The sequence below is a fragment of the Pseudoliparis swirei genome, chromosome 11 (assembly GCF_029220125.1).
Source record: "Pseudoliparis swirei isolate HS2019 ecotype Mariana Trench chromosome 11, NWPU_hadal_v1, whole genome shotgun sequence".
Taxonomy (NCBI): Eukaryota; Metazoa; Chordata; class Actinopteri; order Perciformes; family Liparidae; genus Pseudoliparis; species Pseudoliparis swirei.
Genome location: NC_079398.1, coordinates 21,647,187 through 21,671,933, shown reverse-complemented (window position 1 = coordinate 21,671,933; position 24,747 = coordinate 21,647,187). Strand labels below are relative to the sequence as shown.

The 24,747-nt window shown below is 40.9% G+C and overlaps 2 protein-coding genes across 2 annotated transcripts; both read right to left on the bottom strand.

Moving 5' to 3' along the window:
• Positions 1-3,248: 3,248 nt before the first annotated feature.
• kcnk3b (potassium channel, subfamily K, member 3b) lies at positions 3,249-8,598 on the bottom strand. Its single transcript, XM_056426626.1, is given in 3 exon segments — positions 3,249-5,952; positions 5,955-6,377; positions 8,316-8,598. Coding segments are annotated over 3 exon segments (1,173 nt in total). The 3' UTR covers positions 3,249-5,485.
• Positions 8,599-9,436: 838 nt separating this feature from the next.
• On the bottom strand, positions 9,437-24,670 carry ezra (ezrin a). The gene is made up of 13 exons (XM_056426017.1): positions 24,266-24,670; positions 22,552-22,635; positions 21,594-21,689; positions 20,582-20,856; positions 19,190-19,273; positions 17,704-17,850; positions 17,334-17,430; positions 16,135-16,298; positions 15,880-16,010; positions 14,932-15,092; positions 13,932-14,024; positions 12,234-12,533; positions 9,437-10,673 (listed from the first exon to the last, which is right to left on the bottom strand). The coding sequence occupies exons 1-13, from the start codon at positions 24,275-24,277 to the stop codon at positions 10,509-10,511; spliced, it is 1,809 nt and encodes a 602-aa protein (XP_056281992.1). The 5' UTR covers positions 24,278-24,670; the 3' UTR covers positions 9,437-10,508.
• Between the last annotated feature and the right edge of the window lie 77 nt (positions 24,671-24,747).

Genomic DNA, 24,747 nt, shown 5'->3' with positions numbered 1-24,747 from the left:
AAATAGCACAATATTGTTTTAAATTAGATGTGGAGTTTAAGATTTATCTTCACAAATCTCTTCGCAAGTTAAAGTAACATTATGCAACAATTGTACCTTAAAATAACAGCTTGAAAAAAATGGTGCCGCTACAATGACTTTTAATATGGCGATTTGCGCCTCCACCATCGGGAGTCTGTGGGGAAATAACTCCGCTATGTAGGATTCTGGGGTCGCCCGATCCAGGGCGGATGGACTTCGACCTGCTTTCTGGCAGTGATTACGCAATGTCATAAAGTGCCAGTCCACGCTCGCAGCTACAGAATAAGGGCGAAGCAAGCGAAGTCTCTTGTCATGAATTACACGTTCCAATGTAAATTATGAATATGTAGCTTTTTGGTGTTGTCAACAATATTGTATTCGATCACACGTACTCCACATTCAAACATTTAGAAAACAACGTATATAGGCTGAAAACGCGATCGGTATTTCATCTAAACTAAATGTTGTCATTCTTTTGGTTATGTTAGCATTCATCTCCGACATCACAATGAATAAAACTATGCAGTCATATTTATGTAAAATCTTTGAATATTCTTACCTTATCGGTTGACATCATTTCTTGGTTTCTGACTTCGTCTGGTCATCAATACAAGTGTATGCGAGGCTGCATCTATCGTAACTGGGTATTTACGACACTGAAGTAAACGTTAAACACCTCCAAACCTGAAGGGGGCGCTAAAAGGGAAAAACTACATTTTGGGGCTTTAAGATTTCTTTTAAAGAAGTTCATACAATAGTACTCTGCGTGTTTAAGTACGACTTCGCCCCCTGTCAACTTCAAACATTATCTTATCCAAAACACCTGTTCATGCTTGCGCAACATGGCGTGGTTATAAAACTAATACAGTACTTCCATAAAATGCACAGCCGGATGTTGATTGCACGGTGACTTATTGTTAAAAGCCAGTCAAGAGAAGAAAACATCACCATCTGAAAAGGTCTGAAAAGTTAGGCCAATGTGAAAGTGCCTCGAACTTGCATTTTTTCTAATGGCCACCAGGGGGCGACTCCTCTGGTTGTATAGAAGCCTATGAGAAAATGAGTCTACTTCTCACTGGATTTAGTACCTCAGTAGACATTGTAAACATGAGTTTACGGTCTTAATCTCTAGTTTCAAGGCTTCTTCAATACAGCTTTAAATCATGAATTTAACATGAACCCTTATAGTGGGTTTTTGGGGTTGTGAAAGTTTATTTTAACATTCTGCTCCCTACGAATGTCTTGTTCTTAGCTCCACCCTCTTTTATCACTTCTGCAAACAATATGGTGACGGACAAAAAACTAAATATGGCAATAGCCCAAAATTAAATATGGCGACGGCAAAAAACTAAATATGGCGACCCGTAGTCCACAAAACAATGGGCGTCGTCATGGTGAATATGTCCCTTTCTTATATACAGTCTCTGTATTCTATACTTCACAACTGTGGGTGAGTGGTTAGCAGGTCCGTCGGAGGATCGGCGGTTCGATCCTCGGCTCTGCGAGCCCTCGTCGATCTGTCCTTGAGCAAGGCACTTAACCCTGACTTCTCCCTGTAGCTGTGTCTACGGCGTGTGAATGTAAGTCCCTTTGGATAAAAGTGTCAGCTAAATGTAATGTAGCATTCAAGAAGTATATTTGACTCGGTTACATTGTTCTGAAAGCTTTAGTTTTACTCGAAATATTAAGATTTTGCATGAAATCATTTGATTCATTTATAAAATAGAATGTATTTCTGAAGTGGCTTGTGTTTTCTTGAAAAACAACCAGCATCTAATTCAAGCCCCCTATGACATCTGAGAAGTTATATAAGTTAGTCGCATATTATCTTAGACTTTTGGACTTTGTATTTGCACTCTTCCCACTTTTTATTGCATCTGCTGCACAGTAAATCTGCTCGAAATAAATAAAGTTGATCTTATCTTAATTTATATGGTGCTACAACACTCACAGGACATGAATGCAGGACTTTTACTTGTCATGAAGTATTTCCATATTGCTGCACTCCTACCTTTACTATGGCAAAGGATCCTCTCTGATGGATTTCTCACCGTATGATTGTTGAACTTTAGTACAAAAAATGATCATATCCCTCATAATAACAGAACAAAAGTTTACTTTTTTTGATTTGACAACAAAACGTGTCAGAAATAAACTTAACGTGATGTCACATCACGTCGCCTACACAACTAAATACACAACTTAACACCAAGATAGGCCAAGAAGTACAATAAATGGTAACATTTAGTTTCCTTCTCTTCCATCAATCAGAGAGATCAAGTCTATTGACATAATTAACTGTGATTGACAACCATTTTGTCAACCTATTGTCCAAACACAGAACACCTCTTTCCATCTGCCACTCCAAACTGCTCCTAAAAATAGTTTTCATCTGCTGTGTGTTCCAGATGTGATTTGGACAGCTCTGCACTCTTCGTGTCTGAATAGCTCATGTATTTTGTTCGACTTCTGTGAATTGAGTTGAGAGAAATAAAGCCGAGCAGATTCACACCACAAACATATTTGAATCCATCATTTCCGTTATTCTGTGTTTTCAGCTGCTGTTTTTGACGGATTAAGTGTTTAGCTTCAAAATAATATGTTAACAATTCGGGGAATACTCATTTGTTTTGTTGCAGAGCGATAGATGAGAAAATGTATATCGCTCTCATCTCTAGTCGGGAAGCTACGTTGGCCTAGCTTAGCATGAAGACTGGAGCCACCAGCTAGCTCTGTGCAGTTAAAAAACTTTGATTTTTTTTTTTTTTTAAAGTTTTGGCAACAAAACTACTGAGTGAGGTTTAGAAAACACGTCATTGGGCTTAAAATGATGACATACATTTAAGTTCTCAACATCGTGGGACACTTGATGACGAATGCCACTCTAGTGGATGAAAGTCCTGTTTGTTGGACTTTGAAGGAATAGTTCAACATTTTTGTGAATATGCTCACATCTGTATGGTAATTAGGAAGCTGGAGTCAGCAGCTGGCTAGCTTAGCTTAGCATTAAGACTGAAAACACCTAGCCCAAGGTGACACAATCCAGATAAGCAAATTGTAAATGTGTGAGCTTCAAGAGGCAGAACTTCTTCTTTTTTTTAATACCTTCTAACAGAACCAGGATCGCTGTTTCCTCCCATTTCCAATGTTGATACTATGCTAAGCTAACGAGCTAATGGCTCGCTCCGGGTATCTAATAAGACATTTGCCATAGAAAGTCAGTCGGAAACATGGAACAGAGTTATGTAATTAGGATACAAAATAAATTACCTGTATTATGTTACAGTTACAGGAACAATATAAAGTTTCTCAACACCATAAAAAAAAAAATACGCTACCATATTTATGTTAAACATGTTACAACACTTCACGGCACAAGCCTCACGCAATGGCCTCACTGGGCGGGTGGGGGGGGGTCCCAGAGGATATGAAAAGACGATATGCACCGCAGCCACAGCCTCTTCACCCGCCTGCCGTCTGGCATTAGATACAGAAATATAAGCCGCCGTACCACCAGACTTCTTCAAATTCATCCTCCTCCTTCCCCCAGATATAGTTTGGTTTTTGTGTGTTTTCCTCACGAGCCGTACGGGACCACATACTGCATTTCGTTGCGCAACCCTGTTGACAATAAATTAGCCTTGTAACCTTGTAAATGTCACCATTATCATATATGTAGAGCAGAGGAGGCTCCACACGGTACGATTTCTCTCAAAGCAGGATGCTTTGTGCACTTTTTAAATTCATCATGATTGTTCTTGTTTACCAAGAGACATCCCGGCGTAGAAGCAAGCCACACGTACACTACCGTTCAAAAGTTTGGGGTCACCCAGACAATTTTGTATCTTCCATGAAAAATCACACTTTTATTTATCAAATGAATAGAAAATATAGTCAAGACATTGACAAGGTTTGAAATAATGATTCATATTTGAAGTATTAATTTTGTTCTACAAACTTCAAGCTCAAAGGAAGGCCAGTTGTATAGCTTATATCACCAGCATAACTGTTTTCAGCTGTGCTAACATAATTGCACAAGGGTTTTCTAATCAGATATTAGTCTTCTAAGGCGATTATCAAACACAATGTACCATTAGAACACTGGAGTGATCGTTGATGGAAATGGGCCTCTATACACCTATGGAGATATTTCATTAGAAACCAGACACTTTGACCTTGAATAGTCATTTACCACATTAACAATGTATAGAGTGTATTTTTGATTAATTTAATGTTATCTTTCTTGAAAAAAGTGCTTTTCTTTGAAAAATAAAGACATTTCTAAGTGACCCCAAACTTTTGAACGGTAGTGTAAAACAGGAAACACTGTGAAATTAGCAAATTAATCCAATTTAATTGCTGCTACAAGTTGAAATCACTAATATACAGCTGGAAGGCAGAACTTGCACTTTACTTCCTAGCTCCAGCTCCATATGCAAATGTAATTTTTTTTTTGAACTATTCTTTAATTAGAGTACTTTACAAGCACCTGGGTGATTGGTGTGTATCGACTGCACTGTGGTTCCCAAAGGCCTGATGGAAGCGTCACAATAGAAAACACCATGAAGCAGACAGCGACCAGTGCCGGCTCCAAACTGACTTCTGAACCAACGTCAGCTGCAGTAGTGGACAAATTAACAGAAACACCAACAACCCTGCAGCGATTATCAGGTTAGTCAAGATAACGGGTTTGGTTGAGGCCGTCAGAGTTGTTGATTTAGTCCGTGACTGTTCAGTGTGCGTCTACTTGTGTTTGTGCGGTTTTACTGCGTTAGGGGTCATTGTGAGTTTTTGAACTTTTCCACTTGTGACGTTACATAACGCTGCAGCAGTTTGGGCTGACAACTCTGAAAATCACATTAAAAGAGGCAGCTACACAGAAAATAATGAGCCATATCCAGTTATGTATGTGTGTGTGTGTGTGAGAGCTTTAGTACACTTCTGACTATCACGATTTGTTGCAATTAGGTTTAAGGGCAACACGAGGCGACTCGAAACCAGAATATCGTCTGAAATCGTGCAGCAATGAGTCACAAATACGACGATGGCAAACTAGAGCTTTAAGGAATAACCCTTGATTTAAATTATTAACAAAAGCACTGCATTGGGAATTACTCCAGAGCTGAGCTGTATTATTATATCGCCACATTCTATTGTGCTGCTGCTCAGTGAACATCTTTCCCAGCAGCACCCTGTGCTCACTCATGCACCGCCACATGTTCAGAGGACTTCTTACACAATCACATCTCAAGTCAAAACGTTTCATTTCTCAAAAAAACACGTATGAGTAAAAGTCTTTTGCTGTTTACAGTCCTGCGTGCTTGTTCCCCTTGTGTGTGTCCTACTGGTGTGTTCACTCGGATTATAGCACCACAAACATCTCAAACGTGTTGTGAGGACCACCGAGTATCTGTCGTCCCCTCCGCAGCCCAGACGCACCGCGCTCTACTGAAATACTCCGAGGCTAGACGGAGCTGCGTCTGTTGCACATCCTGAACGGGGAGAGGATGCGGAGGCCCGATGTTACGGAGCTGATGCTGGAACACTGACGCGGACTGCAGACGCAGCCCGTCGATCCGGGCTCCATGTAGTGGGGACGGTGACTGTTCCGCTGCATGTAGGCGTCGGAGAACGTCAGCTCCTGAGGGATCACGGTGGGGACGGAGCCCTGCAGCTTCTCCTTGCTCCGGTACCACAAGCAGGAGCATATCGTCTGGAAGTGCAGCACCTCGGTGTAGACGCCTCTCAAATCTCTGGCCTTGGCAGAGCCGTCCGCCGCGGGTGCGCGAGAGGTCGAGGCCGAGAACGGCAGCAGGCGAGCCACCTCCCCTCCGGGCTTGCCGGCGGACATCAGGGCCCTCTGCCTGGCGTCCCTGCGCTCGTCCTCGGTGTTCATGGTGAGGAAGCGGAGCACCACCAGGTTCAGGAAGCGCCGACCACCGTCAGGCCCGTCAGGATGTAAACGAAGCAGAAGGCCACGTAGCGCGGGTCGTTCTGCAGCGCGTCGTCCCTCTGCAGGGCCACGTAGTCCCCGAACCCGATGGTGGTGAGCGTGATGAAGCAGAAGTAGAAGGCGTGGAGGAAGCTCCACCCCTCGCAGTGGGAGAACGCCACGGCTCCCACGCACAGCGTGCTCAGGCAGGAGAAGAAGCCCACCGTCACCATGTTGGCCATGGAGACCTCGGCGTGGCGCAGCGCCAGGCACTTCTTGGCTTGGTGCAGCAGGTACCTGACGAAGGTGTTGATCCGCTCGCCCAGGCTCTGGAACATGACCAGGGTGAGCGGGATCCCCAGGAGGGCGTAGAACATGCAGAACACTTTCCCCGAGTCGGTGCTGGGCGCAGCATGGCCGTAACCTGAGGGGGCAGACGTCACATTCACACCTCAGGCACGCGATGTTGTGTTCGTCTGAGCGGCTCTGACGCAGAGAGGCGGTTATTATTTCATCTCGACGTCATTTCACAGGGAACCAACACACAATCCCAGTTAATGAAACTGGTTGGTGGCAAACGTATTCATCACCTGGCATCGGATAAGCCAAAAGATAAATGTAATTGCCAAAGTTGGGTTTCAACCAGTAGAGGGCAGTCACTGTGAATATTTATGACAATATATAGAAATAAAACACTTGGCACTACAATGTCAAGACCACTGCTAACCACACACACAATGGGTTTCCACTGATTAAAAAGCCTTTAGGGACTTTAGCCAGCAAATTAAGAAAGTACAGTTATTTTAATTTATTTAACTGGGAAATCTTCATTGAGATACAATTATTCTAGTAATTTATGTTTTGAGGGTTTATTGGTAAAGAAAGACAGTAAAAACAATAAGTTACTGACAAACAACATAAGGCAGATGAAACCAAATATTTCACCAAATAAAACAGAAATGTGATTCCAAAATCATGAAGACATATTTTGAATAGAGCCATGTGAAATATGTCATCCAATGGAGATCAAATCTACAGAAAACGTCTCTTAACAGGAAGTAGAGATGGGAAGAAAATTAGCTTTTTGCTCAAGTCATAAATGTATTTTCAAAAGCTTTACCGCTGTTGTGAAGATATTTTTTAAATCCTCAAAGACTATTTTAAATCAACTGGGGAACCAAAACGAAAATATTAATACAGCGTAAAAAAAAAGAAAAAACAGGCCCAAAATGTAAGCGAAGTATTTGATTCACGTGATTTGCAATACATACATTTTTAAACCAGTAAATTGAGGTTTAGCCTCATGAGAGACATCCCATCAATGAGAAGATTCATTTATAGGTTGTTTTTATAAGAAGGGTCTATTAGTAAAATTCCTCATTTAAACCACAAGATGACACCAAGTTGTCTCTGCTCCAACCCTTTAGAGGAGATTTAGGTTTCTTCAATAGTTTTTCGTTCTTTGAATCGAGGATCTAAGGACAGATGCTGTAAAGCCCCCTGAGGAACATCTGTAATAATTTGTTAATAGGCTCAATTAAATTGACTTCACATTTTCTTATTTCAGAGGTTTGGAATTTGTAAAAATATAAAGAAGCATCGAAATATAGTTATAAGGTACTTAATGTTACGGATGCGTGGTGCGGAGGACCCAAAAGCAGCAGGAGTTTCTCGAAAAAACAGAGTTTATTCTCAGGACAGGAACACGGACAACACCACAGAGGAACAAAAAAAGACGATCCGACACCAGACAAACAGAAGGACACAGATTAAATACACAGGGGAACGAGACACAGGTGGAAACAATCAGGAAAGAAACAGACAAGCACAGGGAGGGAAGAGCAGGGAAACAGGAAACGAGACAGGGACTTCAACATAAAACAGGAAACACACAGATCCTAACACTTAAAGTACCAAACGTATGAACAATATGTGATATGTTATTGGATTATAATTATCAAGGCATGAATGTGCTAATGAATTAACTGATTTAAAATGCTTGCTCTTCAATTCCTCCCCAGCGAAGGATCAATAATGCTTATCTTAACCTATAATACATTATCAGATTTAATTTGCTGACTATATATATGTTGTATTCATCCTAATCTGCTTTAAGGAACACCAGTACAATATGCCTCGAACTAAAGTACAACATGCCTCTGAATTTTATAGTATAGTAAACGTATAAAGTAGAAACATGAGCATAGCTTATACACTCAAATAAAGTATAAGTAATTGTGCTTATTAGCAGTATACTGAGATGCATATATTGAGACAGAGGGAAGGATGGGGGGAGGGGGGGGGCATTGAGCATCTTTACGCATGCTTCAAAACGCGTTAATCAAGAAACCTCGCGGCTCACCTATCGTCGTAATCACAGTGATGCCGAAGTAAAAAGAGCCGGCGAACTTCCACTGGACCCCGGCTTTGTGAGGCTTGAGCTGCAGGACGACGTGCTCCAGCTCCTCGAAGTTCCCTTTGGTCAAGTTGTACTTGCGCATGAGCTCGTGCTTCCTGGCGTCGAGCCTCCTCTTGTGACTCTTCTCCTGCTTCGACTCCAGGGTCTCGAACACCGCGGCTCCCACCACCAGGTAGGTGAGGATGCTGATGATGAGCGCGAGGGTCCGGGCGTTCTGTCTCTTCATGGTCTAGTCGCAGAGTGCTCAGGTGAGTTATTGGGTGGGGGTTTGGGTTTGGGTTCGGGTTCGGGTTCGGGGGGTGGGAGCTGAGACCTCTTCTGCGACCTGCTCCCGACGGATTCCGGATCCAATAGAGGTAGGGGGGAGGGGGAGGGGGGGATCTTTGGAGACGGAGCTGTTCTCTCAGCACCACCCCCACATCACAGTTGGGTTGCTACTGTAGGCCTATTTGGACTATTTGTCACCGACTTATATTTAGATGCTGCAGAAGAAGAAGAAGAAAAAGGAGAAAAAAAGAAACACAAGGGGCAATCCCACACTGTCAGAGAGGTAGTGGCAAAAATCAACCAGAAGGTGTTGCGCGCGCGCACACACACACACACACACACACACACACCACAACACGCACAGAAACCCATAAAAACACACGCACGCGCACTTCTTACCTGAGGACAAATTAAACTTCTTGACTCAGCAGAGCCTCCAACAACGAGCTCCTCGTCGATAGGTATGACCTGGTGTGTGTGTGTGTGTGTGTGTGTGTGTGTGTGATTCACGTGTTCATTCACGTACACTATTTGCCCAGTGGCTATTTAAACAGAGTGGCTCTACTGGCTTCACAAGTTGTCTAGCAACACTAATGATAACCATCGTTTTTTCCGTGAGTAAATATTTATAAAAGCCACATCCTTTTCCTTCTTCTTAATCTTCTTCATCTTCTTCTTCATGGTGAGCTGGCTGCATTCCAACTTTATAGCCACACACAGGAAATTAAGGAATATTTATGGAAAGAATAGTTTTATTATGTTATGGAAGAGGACAATATTCATGAGCCAGTACACAGTAAAGTTTCATATCAGAGTTTATTCATTTCCGGTCGGAAAATACAACTTTCCATACTGGTTTAAAGGATAATCTGCTTTATTTTTTGGAAAAACAACCCGGAAGATGTCATCAGGGTTATCTTGGTTTGAGATTACAATTGGGACATTTATTTAAAATGTAGGAATTATAATTTGTTTTGCTGAGTTTGAAAGTTATTGAGTTGCATTGTGGGAAATGTTGGCGCCAGTGTTTTTCTTGGAGCTTGGGTCGTCGGCAACACAAACACATCAGGGAATTACAAAAACAGGATGTGGTGAATTCAGGACGGGAAGCAGAAGGTCGGGGTCTAGAAACTTCTGGGATTAGATGTGCCTGTGTGGGATACAAATTCATTGCTACTTGTATCTCTGATGTAAAAATCATAAAAACCATGTGAGGATATACGTGTATTAAAACTAGTTAAATACATTGCAATGTTATTTGGACAGGTGAAAACAGGTGCACAGTTAAAAGAGAAGGTGACCAACAGAAGAAGATTAATTGTTTAAAGTGATTAATCGAGCTAAAATGTATTTAATATGTTTGTGTTTTTGGTTGGACCAAACAAGCGACACAAAGACATGACGTAATAATAAAAAACAATCAATACAAGAATGAAGAAGTAAAATTACTCTTAGTTGCAGTTTTACAAGTCCCTGATCAATATGGGACATTCATTCAATTAACCTAAATGTAACCTCTTTTGTTTGGAATAATAACAAACCTAAAAAAAAAAGAAGCCAAATTGCAATAAAGTTTTTGATCGTTCATATTTAATTTAATTTGTTCGTACAGTCAGAAAACCCACCAGCTTCCTGATATGTTTCAACGGGACTACGCAGCACATCGGAGATGTTTGAGTGCCGCAAAGAAAAAACTAAAGCAAAATTAAACCGATAAAAGCTTCACGCTTTTCTGGGTCTTTAAAAAAAAAATATCTGATGTGGCTGTGATTACATCACACTTAAATTTAAAAAAGGAAGCGTCGGCGAACAGGGGGGTGGGGGCCTTCACGAGGTATTTTGGGGCGAGAGCTTCAGGTCTGAGGTTTTCTACAAGGCCTCGAACTCGTCGATCCTCTGCTTGGTGTTGCCCAGGCGGATCTGACGCAGGGTCTTGTACTTGTCGCGGCCTTCTCGGACGTTCTGGGCGTGGAGGACGTCGTTCTGCGTCTTCTTGTTGTCGTCTCGGGATTCCGCCAGCTCTGCGCTCAGGGCCTGAGGACGGACGGCATTTAAGACTCATCACACCGGAGCGTTTCACACCGGAGCCACTCTGACGAGATCCAATCTAAATGTAAAGTGTTCTCACATTGGTCGTTTCAACGAACTCCACAAGACGACTCGTGCGCTGTTAATTAACTTTTCCCGCCGTTTTTCATTTCCTCGAATGTCCCACAGTGAAGGTGTCAGAATAAAAAAATCTTCCTCTTGTAATTATTGACTTGTTATTCAACTTAGTTCAGCAGTTGAAACCTGTCTGGTCGCTGCAGAACTTCCTGATCGACTGACAGTCCACGTCTCGAGTTTAATCCTCTCTGCGTGTTTTTAAAAGATACGATCTCGAAGATCTGATTATCGCTCTCAACAACACACTACGCTCCATTCATAAAAACTGTAATTTCATCCCAGTGCATGGCAGTAGAAATACAACATCCCTTTTTAAGAAAATGTAAAAAAAACCTGAACCCACCCTTTCAGTTATTTTAAAACTTAGCACAGCTTTCGCTGAGTCAGCGAGAAGCAATCAAAGACTGAGTGGGCGCTTCCCTTTGAAAAACCCAGAAAGAGAAAAGAGGCATTTATTTAAATGGAAATGAAGATTTCTACTTAAACTACTTCTCTATCAGTTATTGTTTTCCTCTAATGTCCCAGAGTGAATGTGTGAGGATAAGATTTCCTTCCTGTAACTCGAAGCTGTTCCTCAGTTTCTGTGACATATGAGATTTAACGGCTGCAATACTTCCCGCTCGACTGACACTCGATCTTTGATGACTGCTGCAGACAGATGGAGGCTTTTAGATTACAAACAAATGTTAAGCAACTCAACAGTTGTTTTTTTCTGTAGATTTCTCTACATTAAGCCACCTTATTTGCAGGAATATATAACAAAAACTGGACATAAGAATTTCTTTTAAATTATAAACTAAATAAATATAATAATAATAATATTCATAATAATATTCATAATAATAATAATGTAACTAAAAAAATTAATCTTTGGGCGTAATCTTTAGTAATAATATCGCCAAAAATTATGCAAAATTGCAGTTTTATGTGGTTTCTCGGGGAAACCAAATATCTCTGAAAATCTTTTATTTACTGTAAAAATTCAGAATGTATCGTTTGCGGATACGGGTTGATGAGCACCATGTGAATAAAGACACACTTTATTTTGTTCCCAATGACGATGATCTTCAGGCTTTGCGCTCTAAGGCGGAATAACCCTGTTACAGCAGCTCTACGTACATCAAGGTAATCGGCTTGATCCTCTAATATCATCAAATTACTGTTTTTCTGTTGAACTGTATGGGTGATATTAGTTATGTGATCTCCATCTAAAGATGAATAGAAGGTGGATTGTGTCAATTCCTTTCTTATTTGTTGACCAGCATGTACTTAAAACAATTAAATCGAATGTAAAATGAGTTCTACTGAATATTACAATGTAACAAGTATACATATAACAATGTACTTGAACTGTGGTTTGATCAGTTTGTACTTCAAAAGTAAAGTGGCTCGTTTTAGGTGCGTTTTATCCTGGGACCCTGAACGCACCTTCAGCTGTTTTTGCAGGCGCTGGTTCTTCTCGGCCTCGGTGAGCCGCTCCGCCTCCTCGTGGTGGCCGTTGACTTCCTGCGCCGGCAGCTCGGCGCTGTAGGTGCTTTGCTCTTCGCTGTGCTCGTGGTCGCTCTCGTTGTCCGAGGAGGAGGAGGAGGAGGAGGATGAGGAGCGAGGAGCTTCAACGGGAGCTTGAACGGGAACTTGAACGAGTGCTTGAACGGAAGCGTAGTTGGAACTCTTCACATTGTGCAGCTCCTCCTTCGTCTTCATCAGATTCTCCTCCACTTCCCGAGCCTGAGACGAAGAGGAGAGGTCGTGGTTAGTTTATTTAACGGCGACAGAACAAAACACTGCTATTGAATCAGAGTTTCAGATAAAAATAGAGGCATTCAAATGGTACCCGAAAAGAAGGATCGGTTATGATGGATTTCGGTATCTACAGAACAACATGTGACCTAAACATACAGACGGTCTAATGAAAGTATCAGTATGTCTTTGACTGTTTATGGAGGAATGGAACGAGCAGGCAGAGCCGGACTCTCATCTCAGGTCTTAATTTCGCTTTTGTAAAAACTGGCTTATGACGACATGACAGTCTTTTCTATGGATGGATGTTGGTTGTATTTATTCACTCAAGGATCAAGGAGTTTAAGCTTTGTTTGTCATAAACACAAGTAATGTGTGGGGGAAAGGACGAGTGTGACAGATAGGGATTAGAAAAAATAAACATAAAAAGGTGTCAAATTATATATACACAAATTGTAAACATATGTATGTCATGAGTTTAAATATGAAACTAGCAGGGCAGTTCTAGGGATTGTTGTATTGTGAATTTATATGCATTTATATTTTTAATCCAATACTACAACCTGTTACCTCCAACTTTCATTGATCAGTTAATCCGTATTAATTAACTAATTAATTAAACTGTTACAATAGATTTCTTGGAGAGCAGTATACACACATTTAACAACACACTATAATGTACTTGAACACAACTATGAGGGCATTTAAGGTATTTAGTATTATTATTTTTGTAGCTCTTAACTTCTCCTGTGAAGACATTTCATGTTTTGTTTTATTTATTACAACTGTGCTTTTTCTAAATTGACCTACATTATCTCCCAATACCCCAGCATCCACTTACTGTAGTTAAAACATATATCTTATATCTGCGTACAAAAACATCACAGTGTGTTCTTAAACATGTATTGAGTATTTATATACTGCTTGACAACTGCTAAACGAGTGGATTTAAAATAAAGTGTTGCCCAATTGGCTCCGGTCTGAAATACATCACTTATGTTGTTAGTACAATAAATGATTAATTTTTATTTGGTTCACCAGCTGGTGAAACAAATATAAGTTAATCATTTGTTCATCAGCTGGTTACCAAATATAAATTAATCATTTGTTAATCAGCTGGTTAACAAATATAAGTTAATCATTTGTTCATCAGCTGGTGAACCAAATACAAGTTAATCATTTGTTGTACTACAATAAGTGATCAAACACAAGATAGAGAAAAGAAAATGCAGCTCATACAGGACACAGATCAAAAAAATTGGGATTGAGATAAAGAAGAAGAAAAAAACGACTGAAAAGAGGACGAGCAGGAAATACGAGTCTGCTCTGACATTTCCCCGTTAATCCCACACAGGTACATCCTTTGATCGCATGCTGGATTCTCACCTTGCAGTGCCATGACTCAGCCTCCTCCTCCTTGATTCTCCTGATCTCCTCCAGCAGAGTGATCTTGGCGCTGTACTCGGCCAGCTCCGCCGCCTGGCGGAGGACGCACAAACCGACGGTGTCGTGAGAAAAAAGCCCAAAAATAGACGCCTATCTGGTGTGTTTTTGTGAATGGATGAGCGCATAGCAACCCACGACGAAATAAATGGAGTCGTTCTAATTCCAGGGTATTTTACCTGAACGCTATACTGACTTTACAAATGAAGACTTCCGATTCAACTTCCAATAAAATGGCATAAAAACATCAAAATCAGCCTCGTTCTCCTCAGTGACATCGTGAATATTTGATTTTTTCTCCCGAGTGAGGAGTCTTAACCCTCCTGTTACCTTCAGATGTACGAACATCTTTTACCCTTTTTGATCACAGCAGTTAAAACCTCCAGAAAAATGATTAGAATTAATATTGTTTCCCAAGTTTAAGTGTGAGGTACTTTATGTTTGTTTGTTGACTCCCTAAATAGCCCTTTAAATAAATAAAAATGATGATATTTCTTATATGTTTTACACAGCGAAAAACAGCCTGGGGTCAAATTGACCCTCAAAGACCACCGATGCGTACAAGTTGTGTACAGGACAGTGAAAACATATCATCATGTGACTTTGATGTTTTCCCAGTTGTCCCCAATAAATTAGGAAAACTCATGAAATATGAAGAAAAAAAATGATGTCAATCATTTTTTTAAAGACATTAAACATTGAATGGGATCAAATTGACCCCAAAGGTAACAGGAGGGTTAAAGAATGTTCTCATGCTGCAAGAGAAACTAAATCCCCGAAAAAAATCCCCCAAACTAAAAGCAAGCATTAGTTCAAACTGCAAACACAACAGTTAATGTGTGTTTACCCTGAGTGCAGGAGCTCTGTTTGTGTAATGAGTGTTTCTCTAACACCACTTTTTCTCACGTGAAGGAGTGCCGCGCTCCTCTCAGCGTGAACTCACCAGCTGCCCCTGGTTCTTTATTTGGTCCTCAGCTTGCCTGAGCAGCTCCTCCTTGGCTATCATGGCCTCCATCCTCTCAGCCTCCAGCCGGGCTGCCTCCCGGTCCACCCTCCTCCTCTCCTCCTCCAGCCTCATGGACCTGTCCAGCTGCTCCTGAAGCTCTGCAGGACAAAGTCAGTGAAATTATTCTACAGGATAACTTAGATTATTTATTTTATGGCATTCTGGAGCTATTATTAATAATTAGTTTTACTTAAGGCTGTGGTTCCAGACTTTGTTTGCCTTACAAACCCTGAATATGCAGTATTTTATGTACTTGATGACGAATATGTTTATAATTAACATATAAGTTTGATATTTAAAAGTATGGCATTTTGGATTATTTTTATTTATTTGATTGCATTGTTAATTGTTTGTGGATGTTTAATCCCCCTGTTTTTCTTTTTGGATGACCCACAGCTGCAATCATGGAGCTCATTAGTGAACATAAATCTCAGGTTTCCACAAAACCAAAAACTTTCTGAACTGACAAAGATTCAAGTAGGATCCAAAACACGTTCCTATTTTCAAGTGCAGGAAGCTGCATTCTCATTTGTAAAAAAAGAGGAAGTTAAAATTAAATTTAGCGATAATCATTCTTTAAAAAACCAAGAAATTGTTTTAATTGTCGAGTATTTGTGAGCAAATACAAAACATATTTACTTAACTGTTGACCTTTGTATTGTAAAGCTGCAGTTCAAGCAAATAAACAGAAGAGGGCGGAAAAGCCCCGCTGACACGTGTCAGACCTCACGACAGAAATGATGCTGTTGATTTACTTGTGTAGTTTGTTTCTGTAGAGTAATATGACCAGTATGACTAGTATGACCAGTATGACCAGTATGACCAGTATGACCAGTATGACCAGTGTGGTCCATAATGAGTCAGAGCTGAGCTTCTGTGTCTCACCTCTCTCGGCTCTCTTGGTTGTCTCTTCAAACTGGTAGAGCTTCATCATCAGCTCCTGCTTCTCGCTCTCCATCTGCTCCTTCTCTTTCTCCATGGCCTCCCTCTTCTTCTTCTCACTCTCCAGCTGATCCCTGCAGGACGCGGGGAACAAAAGACCGATCAGACGTATTGATCACAGCCAAAAGATTGAAATCCCATCGCCGAGAGACCAAGCCGAGTGTTAACTTTATTTGAACTCTTGCCCTTCCCCCTTACCTCTCCATCTTTTTGTGCAGCCTCTCCTCTTTGGCCTGAGCCTTCATCTGCTGGACCTCGATGGTGTCGGTCTTGCGGCGGCGCATGTACAGCTCGTGGTTGCCCATGCACAGCTGCAGGATGCGCTTGTTGACTCGCAGTCGGGGAGCGTAGAATATAAAATCCTTGAGAAGTGAAACGACGAGTCAGCGTTCATCGGTATAGTTGGGGTTACATTTTTGCTTTATGACATTTATTTGACAAATAAACTTCCTCGTGGTTTATGATTAATTTCCTTTATAACCAGGATGTAATTCTGAAAGCAAATGGTAATAAATTATATATACACTACCGTTCAAAAGTTTGGGGTCACTTAGAAATGTCTTTATTTTTCAAAGAAAAGCACTGTTTTTTCAATAGATAACATTAATCAAAAATACACACTATACATTGTTAATGTGGTAAATGACTATTCTAGGTGGAAATGTCTGGTTTCTAATGAAATATCTCCATAGGTGTATAGAGGCCCATTTCCATCAACTATCACTCCAGTGTTCTAATGGTACATTGTGTTTGCTAATCGCCTTAGAAGACTAATATCTGATTAGAAAACCCTTGTGCAATTATGTTAGCACAGCTGAAAACAGTTATGCTGGTGATATAAGCTATACAACTGGCCTTCCTTTGAGCTTGAAGTTTGAAGAACAAAATTAATACTTCAAATATTAATCATTATTTCTAACCTTGTCAATGTCTTGACTATATTTTCTATTCAATTTTCAATTCATTTGATAAATAAAAGTGAGTTTTCATGGAAGACACGAAATTGTCTGGATGACCCCAAACTTTTGAACGGTAGTGTATATATATATATTTTTATTAGAATCATTTTTATTTCTTTTTTCTCTCCTTTTTTTAATCAAATAAAAGTAAACAATGCAACAGGAGCAACGATTAAACGACGTCCACATTTAAATCGTGAGGATTTAACAAATCATTCAAGAATAAATTGAACATTTTGCAAATCACATTCAAAAGTAAATCCAGATTTAACCAAAATTGTTAAATTTGGCATTTTTCATTTTTAATATACAAATTTAATCCCGTTATTCTCCCGTAAATGTGCCCCTCATTAATGCGGCTTCGTGGCTTTATCTTTACACATTTACATCCGCTCGATAAGCTTCCGAGGGTTGTAACACTTCCTTAAAAATACTTACAGGAGCCTTCTTATCTATGGGCTTGATGATGAATTTCTTATCGTTGAAAGAGATGTTTCTAATTTCACTCCACGGGAATCCAATCTTTGGGGAAAGCCTGCAGGATGAAGACAAATCAGACAAACGCAACAGGATGTTTAAAAAGTCGGCGAGCTCTTTAAAAACTCTCCGCACGTGACAACATGTTGCAGTGGGATCTAGAGAAACTCGGTCAATAACCTCAAACGTGTTATTTAAAAACTTGACCGACTGGGAAGGGAAGGTAGCAAGAGGTCGACGACTGCTCGCGCGTCGCCCTCCCTGCATGCCATCAAATCAATAAACGCTCAGGAGATATGTCGGCCGGCGAGTCCCCGATGCGTTGACTCACTTGTCCGCCTTCTCGTAGATGTTGAGCCCCAGAGCGTCGACTCCCAGCCACAGGTCGGAGCCCTTCTTGTTCTTGATCTCAAAGTAGTTGACGCCGTACATTTCCAGGTCCTGAGAGATCTTCAGGTACTCGATCATGGACTCTTCCCTGTCGGGGTTGAACAGAAGGATGAAAACATGGAAGCAAGACACACACGCATTTCATCGGGTCATGATAGCGTTCCTCTTTTCCTCTAAGGGGAAATAAAAGAGTCGATTCTTTAGTCACTCAATTGGAAGAGTTAGCTTCCATTTCCTGCTCCATGTTGATCCAATTCAAAGTTGGTAAAGTGTATTATTGAATCCAAAAAAATGTGTAAAATGAACAAATACATGTGTATTTCTATAAAGTCAAAAAGCAAATACTAATGCAAATAAACATTAATTAACCCATTGGATATTTGCAAATGCTAACGCTAAATCTAAATAGATTCATGAAGGGATTGGCAAGGGTTGTCAGTAAATATTTTCCATATCTAAAATGCAAATAGAAGTCCAATTTCCAAATATGTAATCTTTTATTAAGTCATTATTAAATATTTATTTTTACGTCAACCTCCACGTAGCCGTTTGTTCTTGTTACAATAAACAATATAGTCCTAAAAAATGTGTTTTCTATAAAATGATATTGAACCTCGATTCTAAGCAAAGACATGGAGGGGGAGGAGCTTAAAAAGGAGACCACTTCAAAGCATGAATATAGCATCAAATACATATTTGCCGAAATCAAGATAAAAGTGGATTAATGTCTACCCGAGTGTCTTAATCCAAGTTTTCCAGTGTTTGTTTCCTCTCAGCCATCGCCATGATTTAACTTGTGCGTAACAAGATAATAACACATTGAATTTAGTTTTTACTTTCTGTAAATGTTTACCGCGGTGCAATATTAAACACAAGTGGAGAGGAGCCGTAAAGTCACTAAAATGACTCAGTAAAGTCAGTTAAAAAGCAACATCTGTCTGACAGTTAGCCAACAGCTACTTATTCCAGACAAAGAAAACCAAAGCGTCCAGATCACAGGATAAACACAGTGGCCTCAATTGGGACCAAGATTTTAAAGTTGTTGTTTCTGTAAACAACGCCATTATTTGAGTTCAGTACGTCGCTCGTTATTTCAGCTACGATGAATATCGTGGGCCGAATGACGCCCTCTACTGGGGTCGTACACATCTACACTCAAGTGGAAGATTCCTCCTCGTTTCAGATCTCACTTGATCCGCGAGCTCAGGTTGACTCGCTGGCGACGTCAGAACGCCTCGCAGTTTGGATTTAGCACAAACATCGCGTTGCCATGACAAACATACATAGTTTAAAAGAGAGTGAGAGAGGGTTTTCTGTATGTCCTCATCCAAAGAGCACCTCAAGTCTTGGAGTCCGGGAAGCGCTGCTACCCAAACAGCGTGTTACCTATGGAGTCACTCTTCCCGTCGGAGTGTTTTATCCCTTACTTCAGCATCGATCTGTGCTCCTCGTGCCAAATCTGGATCCTCTCCTCCCACTGCTCCTTGGACAGCTTGTGTTGTTCCAGCACTCTGAGGGGAAAGACCAGTTATCAGCAGCCCGCTGGCGAGCGAGTCAACAGTGTGTGTACAAATCAAACACACGCTGCATTGTCTTGTTACAGCTACCATTACGAGCACGCACGAACACACAGGTTCATATTTGAGTCATTGAGGGAGCTATTCAGCTGCATGATTTACATTATTCTTTTTCATTCATGCATTTTCTTGATGCACACATGTCAAATGTAAAGTTCTTCTTTGTTGTTTAACCCCTTTTGAGTTCAAACTACACTGCCGTTCAAAAGTTTGGGGTCATCCAGACAATTTCGTGTCTTCCATGAAAACTCACTTTTATTTATCAAATGAATTGAAAATTGAATAGAAAATATAGTCAAGACATTGACAAGGTTAGAAATAATGATTAATATTTGAAGTATTCATTTTGTTCTTCAAACTTCAAGCTCAAAGGAAGGCCAGTTGTAGAGCTTCTATCACCAGCATAACTGTTTTCAGCTGTGCTAACATAATTGCACAAGGGTTTTCTAATCAGACATTAGTCTTCTAAGGCGATTAGCAAACACAATGTACCATTAGAACACTGGAGTGATAGTTGCTGTAAATGGGCCTCTATACACCTCTGGAGATATTTCATTAGAAACCAGACGTTTCCACCTAGAATAGTCATTTACCACATTAACAATGTATAGTGGGTATTTTTGATTAACGTTATCTTTATTGAAAAAACAGTGCTTTTCTTTGAAAAATAAAGACATTTCTAAGTGACCCCAAACTTTTGAACGGTAGTGTATATACATTTATGATTATTTGCCCACAGGAATCAAAGCAAAGCACACATTTAGAGTCTTAAAACAAGTTGCATCTCAGACCATGAGCATTCAGTCCTCTCTGTCATCATCCATCACATAAACACGTCAAACAGAATAGACTTCATTTCTTTAATATACGAGTTTTCCTTTATGAACAGAAGACTTAATAACATCTGCCTGGACTATTGGTTCATATTTGGCCTGTTTCCAAAATATCAAGAAATCATCATTTGTTTCTTTAAATATAACTGTGATCTTCTGGGGAAGTTAAAGTATTCTTTTAATCAGTCTTTTGACCTTTTCCATGAGCAGCCACCTCTTCTATGGATACACGTTGTATGCCTCTGAACAACATTACTTCCCTGACTATCTATATAATTACATAAAGTGTTTAATTTGATAGCTTTTGACAGTTTTTTCGCTGAAATTGAATTAAAGGAATTGAAAGGTTTTATTCGACTAGTGATCTCACCGGCGATCACACAGAGCTCACACTCTCACTCTCACTCACCTCTTGGGCAGCAGGTGCTCGGAGGCCAGGTAACCGGGCTTCTGAGCAGACTTCTCCTGCTCCCCGTACTTGGCCTGGATGGCGTAAGAGGCCAGCAGCACAGCGGACTCTGGAGGGCAGTAGATCTCCTCCCCCAGAATGTCCTCCTTCACCTGCAGGAAGAAGAGCCTGCGGGTGACGTCCTGGATCAGCTCCTCGGTCACGTCCTCTGGGTAAAACTTGGCCCTCAGCTTGAACAGCAGGGGGGTCTCCTTCTTCACGTCCTGGACCATCACCTGGGAGGAGCGGAGCATAGAGAGACATCAATAGTACGGCTGTGTTGGAATAAAGTAGAGGCAGGAAGACAGTGCACATTAAAATAGAAAGAGAGTAAAATAAAGTACTTTTTTTCCAAGTCAGGGCTTACTTGCAAGAGGAAATAAATATGTAATCCCGCATGTGTTTCGGGGTCAAAAGCACACAAAATAGGATGATACAATTTCATAATAAGTAATACACAACCAGTTGCAGGTACAGCGAGGTCTTATTTAATAGACAGCCCAAAGTCCTAAAATGGCTGCGGTAGAAATAAGAAAGCTAACCTTGAACATACTTTGAAAAATAAAAAATAAAAAAATAAAACCTCAACGTGAACAATTCTAGGATAACTTTGTCTTTAATAAAAATAAATGTAGAGTATTTAAGCAATATTTTTAAATACCCTAACACCTTTAATCATATGGGGGGGGGGGGGGCAGACCAAAAAAAGCTGTATGGTAAAAAAAAAAAAAAGGAGTACATGTAGATAAAATATGAAGTTTGTTCATTCCTTTAAAATATATCAGAATATTCCAAGATAGAATTAAGGAAAGTTAAGTCATCAATAAGATAAAGTTAAAGAATATATTAGAATACAGTGAAGTAAGAATACTCTCACTGCAAGAAGAGCAGTAGAGAAACCTCAGGTTAACAGCTGATGAACGGGAACAATGTCTCAGTTATGGTCTCTGAATCAGTGGCGTCTCACATTTACCTTCTTATCAGAGTTCAGCCAGGTAGAGATGCCTTTGGAGTCGACAAACTGAAGCCCAAAGTACCAGATCTCACGCAGGCCGATGGTCCTGGCAACCTGAAACACAAAGAGAGAGACGTCGCCTCGTATTTTCCCTCATTCTTCACTTTAACTTTTATTCACTAGTATTCTGCTCCTTTGGTTTTAGGATCATGCCCCAACTGTGAGTCTCACTTATGAGAGAGTACATCTGAACAACAACAGGAGCTCGTGGTGAAGAGACTTTAAAGCCTCGGGGACCCGTTATGACGGAGAACAAGCTATTGATCATTGTTACCCTCATTGTTTGTGCATTTTTTCTAAAAGTGTGAAAAGATTTGATAAGACAGATTGCTGAAATAATCGGTCTTATTTTAAGCAACAGACTATATTTACTCAAGTACTGCACCTACTTACAATGTTGAGGGACTTTAACTTTAAACCCTTTTCAAAAGGCTTGCATTTTATGCTACTTCATACTTATTCCAGCACCTTTCCGAGGGACATATTGAGCTTTTTACTGCATTTGTCTCACAGCTGTAGCTAATTTGCTGAAATGAAGATTTCACATTCAACACATATTAACAAACTATAACAATATTAAGCTTCTTCCATATTAACGCAGCAGTAACAATGATCCAATAATATTATAACAGTATCGTCGGGGCCATTTGTCTGCATCACAAATACTTTGATTTTTGAGACTTTGAGTGGATTTGGATGATAATACTTCTGTGCAAGTATTTTTTTACAGTTCTATTTCCACAAAATATCTCAATATTTCTTCCTCGACTGAAAACAGCAGCAATCATTTTCTCCAATCGGATACTCCCACCAATAAATGTGACGTCTCGGCGTGAACAGGACTTGTGGCGCGGCTCTACTTTGTGTTCATGAAAACTAACGAGACTCCTGGGGGTCTGGTCCTCCAGTCACAAACCTGGTCAAAGAGCTGCTTCCCGGTGGTGTTGGGGTGGAAGGAGAACTCCAGCTCCGCGTCCAAGGTGGTGACGCGAACATTGACCTGCAGCAACAACACATCTGTGAGTCACGTGACAACGGGAGCGTTTACGTTTGGAAATTCACAACCGTTCTCATTCCAGCATTTAGCCACTTTCCCCGATTTATATCGAAATCCATCAATCCTGCATTTCTGTGTCAGCATGCCCAATTTTGCAAAAATATTGATTTGGGGCACATTTGTTTCTGGTGGTTATGAAACAACATTTTTCATAGTAAAAAAGAAAAGAAAAAAATGTGAAGCGTCAGTAGTTTGGAGCTGTGAAAAGGATTGTTCATAAACCATAATTGCTCCCTATCTCATCAGACCTTGGACTACCATTCCAAAGAAGCCACAAGGTTAAACATAAGCAGATTAAAATATCAAAATACTCCCAGTTTGCCAAGTTGCCTTTAGATTTTATCCTCGTTAGTAAGATAAAACACTTTAGCAACAACAGAAATTAAACTGGCACATCAATCTGAGAAGTGTTTTCTAGAGAATGATTCTCATTATTTTCCACCAAAGGACAACTGCATGACCCTGGCCTGCAGTCCAGATCGGGCTTGTAGCAGTTACACAATCATTTTATTAAGTTGTACTCGAGCACACCCGAGGTGTCATAAAGATAAACCCACTGAAACTTGGGCAACACAAACTGGAGCATCCATTTATGAAACCTCCACTATGTTTCTCAACCGTTTCCACGACCACAAGCGTGAGATGACGTCCGATGCGTTCCTTCCAAACGTTGTAGACTTTTACGTTTCAGTTTATCCATTATCTTGTTCTACGAAACTTTTACTTTACTGATTAACCGTTCAAATAGAAAAAGACAGAATTCAACCTCTTGAGTCACATCTGAAGCATTTTTCCAGAGCACGAGCGATACCTGCCACCGTGACTCATAATGTTTGAAGTCGAGTTATATTAACGTCAGTCGAGTGGAGGCTGACGTCAGCGTGACCTCCCGAGAGAGGATTTCTCCTTGGAGAGTCAACATGAGAGGAGCTGCAGTCATAATGCACAATCTGGCTTTTCTTATCAATTTTCCTACAAGCGGATGCCGAGCTTGGAGAATTTCGTACTGAAAGAAAATTAATACAAATGTTTTTGTTCTCGTTTTGGATAGGAAATTGATTATGTATGACTGTCTTACAAAATCAAATAGGGGGGGAGGGGATTTGGGGGGGGGGGGCAGTTGAACCAGACAGTCATTCGTTGATGATGAAAGTCACTCTTGACATTTGACTAAATCACTCGTTCTGCACCGCCACACAGTGAGAGCCACGAAGGAGCGTTTCAGAGGCATTGTTTCTGCCAGGAATGTGAGCAGCTTGGGTCAAACTCTACTTTTGGTTAATGAGTAAATGCCAAGAAGAAAAAAGGTGCCTCTTGGAAATAACGCACAAGCTTGAACATAGAAATACCAATCATTGATTAAAAACTGTCCAAAAAAAGTCAAAAACCCTTAAATTAGTTTTATGCTCCTTTCAAAGTGTCGCAGTATTTAGACATCGGCATTTCATTATCAGCACGACAGATGAATCTCTTAAACCCCCCCCCCCCTTTTTAAAAAAAACTTTAAACCAGGAAGAGACATTTCAGTGACGCATTTAATTATATCATTTCAGTAAAATCCTGAGAGTCTTACGGTTTTGGGCATCTTGGCTCCGGTTTGGTGGACGAGCTCCAGCAGAAGAAAGTGTTTCCCAGTCTGGCCGAGGCTGCAGTGGTCGACTCGCAGCACAACCTCCACCTGATAAAGAGCGTCGCTCCGCTCTCGCCCGGCAGACTCAAGGGCAGGGCTTGTGTCCTTTGAACTCGGCCGTCGATCACTCGGAGTGACGTGGGAGGTTCAACTCGAGCTGCGATCACACACACACACAGACGAGACTCACCTGCAGCGGGACGCTCTGGCTGGACGAGACGCGCAGCTCCACCTGAAAGTCAGTCACCTGTCTCAACACCGGAGCCGATGACCTTTGATCGGAGCGTGCTATATAGGCCCGGACGTAGGATTTATGTCGCCTGTTTGGAGGTGACATGAGTGAGTCATGAGCCGCCATAAAGACAGATCAGATCGAGATTACATCTCAGCAGCAGCGAGCGGTGAAACTCGAGTGAAACAAACTC

What these genes read in the sequence shown, in the direction of transcription:
- ezra (XM_056426017.1), bottom strand. An exon ending in ATCTACGAGAAGGCGGACAA is followed by an intron (nt 17,431 to 17,703) that starts GTGAGTCAACGC and finishes TTCATCCTGCAG; the next exon opens with GCTTTCCCCAAAGATTGGAT. An exon ending in CTGAGTCATGGCACTGCAAG is followed by an intron (nt 12,534 to 13,931) that starts GTGAGAATCCAG and finishes TCTTCGTCTCAG; the next exon opens with GCTCGGGAAGTGGAGGAGAA.